Below are 5734 nucleotides of genomic sequence, written 5' to 3' on the forward strand. Positions count from 1 at the left end.
TTGAATTTTCTTTCAACGACCTAATTACGGTTTGATTACCATGATAGACATACTTTGTATTTTGATTGATAAGATCAAATGCAACTTGGGCCGAACCACAAATGACTAACAGCACATGTCATGAAAAAATTGAAAATTTGTACAGCGAGGTCACTGGTCACTATTTTTGTTTTCTTTTGGAGCGATTGTCCGTGAAGCAAAAATCACGTGCTTACACACATTATGCACACTATGCACACTACGGTGCACTATGACCGAGATGTGAGGTGCCTACGTATCCTCTTTGAGGAATTAGGTCAAACGTAGTTCCTACCTCCTCTATTTTCTTGTGACCTTTATCTTGTCTTTGTTTCTCTTTTATTTTCTCTTTTCCTTTTTTTTTATATATTTTTTCGTAATGATTCCAAAAGAGGGGTATGAAAGGATAACTAAGGCTCAAAGGGGGGAAACATAGGTTAAAAGTATTTGGATAGAAGAAAGAATTGCCTCCGTCATTTCATTATCCAATAAGCACCGAGTACAAGCAAACGAACTAATAACTATCATAATCAAAGAAATTACGCATAGTATCTTTTGATTGCATCAGAATTGATAGCCATGTCGATGCATCTTCCTTCGATATCTGCTAGATATAAAGCGTCGTTGGACAACAGTCTGGTCACGACATAAGGACCTTGCCAATTTGGGGCAAACTTGCCTTTTGCTTCGATCTGATGTGGGAGGATCCGTTTCAATACTTGCTGCCCTACTTCAAATTTTCTGGGGTGCACCTTCTTATTATATGCCCTCGCCATTCTTTTCTGGTACAACTGGCCATGACACACTGCTGCCAATCTTTTTTCATCTATTAAGTTCAGCTGCTCCAGTCGAGCTTTGACCCATTCATCGTCGTCAATCCCGGCTTCGGTGACAATGCGGAGGGACGAAATTTCGACCTCTGCTGGTATCACTGCTTCAGTTCCGTATACCAACAAATAAGGAGTTGCACCTATGGAAGTCCAGACTGTAGTGCGATAACCCAACAAAGCAAAGGGCAATTTCTCATGCCATTGTCTAGATCCTTCTACCATCTTCCTCAGTATCTTCTTGATGTTCTTATTGGCTGCTTCAACTGCCCCATTCGCCTTGGGACGGTATGGGGTGGAATTGCGGTGTGTAATCTTAAACTGCTGGCATACCTCTCTCATCAAGTTGCTGTTAAGATTGGCACCGTTATCCGTGATGATCACTTTTGGGATCCCAAATCTACAGATGATATAGGAATGAACAAAATCCACCACTGCCTTCTTGGTTACCGACTTGAAAGTTTTAGCTTAAACCCACTTGGTGAAGTAGTCGATGGTCACCAGAATGAACCTGTGGTCGTTGGTCGCTGCCGGCTCAATAGGCCCAATGACACCATGCCCCATGCGACAAATGGCCATGGTGCTGACATTGTATGCAATTCTGTCGGCGAAGAATGAATCAGATCTCCATGTATCTGACAGTGATGGCATTTCCTCACGAAAGTGATACAGTCATGCTCCATAGTGAGCCAATAGTACCCTGCTCGAAGAATCTTCTTTTCCAATACATATCCGCTCATATGTGGCCCACAAACTCCAGCATGCACCTCTGCCATAACTGTCGTGGCTTGACCGGCGTCTATACATCTTAGCAATCCCAAGTCTGGGGTTCTTCTGTACAACACTCCTCCACTGAGGAAGAAACCATTTGACAAACGCCGAAGGGCTCTTTTTTGGTCCCCAGTGGCCTGCTCCGGATATATCCCCATCTTGAGGTACTCTTTTATGTCATAAAACCATGGCTCGCCATCTACTTCCTCTTATACCACGCTGCAATAAGCATGCTGATCGCGAACCTGAATGTGCAACGGGTCAATATACATTTTGTCGGGGTGGTGTAACATTGATGCTAAAGTGGCCAATGTATCGGCAACCTCATTATGAACTCTCGGGATATGTCTGAATTCCACTGATCGAAATCGCTTGCTCAGATCGTGCAAACATTGTCGATATGGTATGAGTTTCAAATCCCATGTTTCCCACTCACCCTGAATCTGATGTACCAGTAGGTCCGAGTCTCCCAAGACCGAAACGTCCTGGACTTCCATGTCTACAGCTAGTCGCAGACGCAAAATGCATGCTTCATACTCTGCCATGTTGTTGGTACAATAGAAGTGTAGCTGAGCTGTAACAGGATAATGATGTCCTGTTTCAGAAATGAGTACTGCTCCTATTCCAACCCCTTTCGCGTTCGCGGCTCCATCAAAGAAAAGCTTCCAGCTTGGTTCCTCGGGTAATTCCAGCTCACCTGTGTGCATTACTTCCTCGTCTGGGAAATACGTCCTCAAAGTCTTGTATTCTTCATCAACGGGATTCTCAGCCAAGTGATCGGCCAACGCTTGGGCTTTCATGGCCGTTCTTATCACATAGACGATATCAAACTCTGTGAGCAAAATTTGCCATTTTGCTAACCTCCCTGTAGGCATAGGTTTCTGGAAAATGTACTTTAATGGATCCAGACGTGAAATGAGATAAGTAGTATACGAGGATAAGTGGTGCTTCAACTTCTGATCCACCCAAGTTAGGGCGCAACATGTCCTCTCGAGTTGAGTGTACTTGACCTCATACACTGTGAACTTCTTGCTAAGATAATAAATGGCCTGTTCCTTCCTTCCTGTAATGTCATGTTGCCCCAACATGCAGCCAAACGAATTCTCCAGGACCGTCAGATAAAGAATTAATGGCCTCCCTGGTTCAGGTGGAACCAACACAGGTGGATTGGACAGGTACCCTTTGATCTGGTCGAAAGCCTCTTGACACTCCGTCGTCCAGTCTACCGCAACATCTTTCTTCAGCAGCCGAAATATGGGTTCACAAGTCACCGTGAGTTGAGCGATGAACCTGCTAATATAATTTAGTCTTCCCAATAGACTCATTACCTCTGTTTTGTTCTTTGGTGGTGGCAAATCTTGGATGGATTTGATCTTGGATGGGTCCAACTCAATGCCCCGTCGACTGACGATGAATCCTAATAGCTTTCCTGATGGAACCCCGAAGGCGCATTTGGCCGTGTTGAGCTTAATATCATACCTTCGAAGTCTTTGAAAGAATCTCCTTAGGTCTGCTACATGGTCTTCCTGACGCCAAGACTTTATGATCACATCATCTACGTACACTTCAATTTCTTTGTGTATCATGTCGTGAAACACAGTAGTCATTGCTCGAATGTACGTTGCCCCAGCATTCTTCAGTCCGAATGGCATTACCCGGTAGCAGTAAGTTCCCCATAGTGTAATGAAAGCTGTCTTTTCCGCATCTTCTTCATCCATTAAGATCTGATGATATCCTGCATAGCTGTCCACAAAGGATCCGATCTCGCGCCTAGCGCAATTATCGATCAGGATATGGATGTTGGGCAATGGAAAATTATCCTTAGGACTTGCTTTGTTGAGATTGCGGTAGTCGACGCATACCCTGATTTTCCCATCCTTCTTCGGCACTGGTACCATATTAGCCAACCAATCGGGATATCGAGTGACCCGAATAACCTTCGCCTGCAGCTGCTTAGTCACATCTTCTTTGATCTTCACACTCATCTCTGTTTTAAACTTCCTCAGTTTTTGCTTGACCGGAGGGTATGCCGGGTCAGTGGGCAATTTGTGAACCACTAGATCGGTGTTTAATCCCGGCATATCGTCATATCACCATGCAAAGACATCTTTAAACTCCATGAGGGTTTAGATTAATTACTCCCTGACGTTTGGCTCAATGTGGATGCTGATTTTGGTTTCTCTGACATTGTCTGCATCCCCTAGATTTACAGCCTCGGTGTTGTTCAGATTAGGCTTGGGTTTCTCTTCAAATTGGCACAGTTCTCGGTTTATTTCTTTGAAGGCTTCATCCTCGTCATATTCAAACTCATCGTCACAATCGATCTCTTGTATCATTAAGTCAGAGTCAGATTGATTTATTAGACTAGGTCGAAGATCCGTTGTGCATGCCATGTCGTTAGAACCAGTAAAAAGAGAACTGTTCAAAAAGAGGAAAGAACAAAACAAAATTAAAATGAGACAAGAAAAGAGAATTTTATTAACAATGCAGGATAACAGGGTTCACACTTGTACAAAATGAGATTTGGATTATACCCTGGAATAATCCGAAAAACAAGAAAGAAAAATCAAAGCCTACTACCAGGACTCCCCCCGAATAGGGAGAGGGGTAACCGTCCAATTGTTGGTTTTGGCCTCAGGCCCCACAAACTGTATGTCTGCTCTGCTGGAACCCTCTCCAACTTCTACCATATTGACATCAGCGAACAGCCTTTCGAAACTCTGATTCAAATCCCCGTCCATCCCCATCAATGGTCCGAGAATTTTTGGAACCGGTTACCCCTTGGCACTTGCTCTAATAAAGGATCTTGAGAGATGCGGTATTGGTTTGGGAAGAAACAAAACTCTCTTCTTCATTTTCCGCGCTCACTTTACATCTGCCGCAGTCGGTTTGAACCCCAGTCCAAAGGTCTCCAAATTCTTGGGCAAGGAGACAGGTTGGACCATCCCCTGAAGCTCAGCCCCCAGGCCTTTTCCCCGCACAAACCCATTACCCAGCATTTTTGAAACCATCATGACCGTTGTGGAAGCTACCCTAGGGTGTTGAATGATCTCACCCTCGGGAATCTTGTTTGCCGACACTGCACCAAAAATTTGGTAAACCCAGGGACCTTTGTCATCATTGGTCTCTATGAAGGGCACAATGGCGCCTCCCATGGTGCACGCAGTGTCCTTGCCATGCAGTACGACCTCTTGTCTGTCCCATTCGAACTTGACCATTTGATGCAAGGTGGATGGCACTGCTTTAGCCGCGTGGATCCACGGTCGTCCCAACAGAAGGTTATAAGATACCGCAGCATCTAATACCTGGAACTCCATGGTAAACTGGACCGGACCGATGGTCAACTCAAGTATAATATCCCTCACGGTGGCTGTTCCATTTCCGTCAAATCCTCGGACGCAAATGTTGTTCTTGGGGATTCTACCGTGGTCGATCTTCAGCTGATTCAGGGTGGATAGTGGACAAATATTGGCACTTTAGTCGTTATCCACCAGTGCTCGAGTAACTGCCGAATCTTCACATTTGATAGTCAAGTAGAGAGCTTTGTTATGTTCTGCGCCTTCCACTGGCAGATCATCATCAGAGAATGGTACCTTGTTCACCTCAAAAATTTTGTTGGCAATCGTTTCAAGATGGTTTATTGAAATTTCATTGGGCACATGAGCTTCATTCAGTATCTTCATTAGGGCCCGACGATGTTCATCTGAATGGATCAGTAATGATAACAGCGAGATCTGGGCCGGTGTTTTCTTCAACTGTTCGACCATGGAGTAATCCTGCACTTTCATCTTTTTCAAGAATTCCTCAGCTTCTTCTTCTGACACAGGTTTCTATGTCACGACTGGGTTGGATCTTCTCAACTCCATTGGAGTAAAACACCGTCCTGATCGAGTCAGTCCCTGCGCCTCACAACTATCTTCCACCACTTGCTTTACCTTGTACATTACCACTGCCTTTTCATACTTCCAAGGCACGACCTTGCTATCAATCAGTGGTAATTGGACTATCGGCTTTATGGTGACCAGCCCCCTACAGACCCCTTTCACAACAACCGCGGGTGGGGATGATGTCCCTGATACCACCAATTTGGCTAGATCTGATTTCTTTGTTGCGGTGGA

At 44.8% G+C, this 5734-nt stretch overlaps 1 protein-coding gene across 1 annotated transcript; it reads right to left on the reverse strand.

The window, feature by feature from the left end:
- Positions 1–557: 557 nt before the first annotated feature.
- Positions 558–2161, reverse strand: LOC138883537 (uncharacterized). Its single transcript, XM_070164233.1, has 2 exons — positions 2053–2161; positions 558–988 (listed from the first exon to the last, which is right to left on the reverse strand). Exons 1-2 carry the CDS (start codon positions 2159–2161, stop codon positions 558–560), a joined length of 540 nt encoding a protein of 179 aa, XP_070020334.1.
- Positions 2162–5734: the final 3573 nt, after the last annotated feature.

This window comes from Nicotiana sylvestris, chromosome 2, assembly GCF_000393655.2.
Source record: "Nicotiana sylvestris chromosome 2, ASM39365v2, whole genome shotgun sequence".
NCBI classification, from domain to species: Eukaryota; Viridiplantae; Streptophyta; class Magnoliopsida; order Solanales; family Solanaceae; genus Nicotiana; species Nicotiana sylvestris.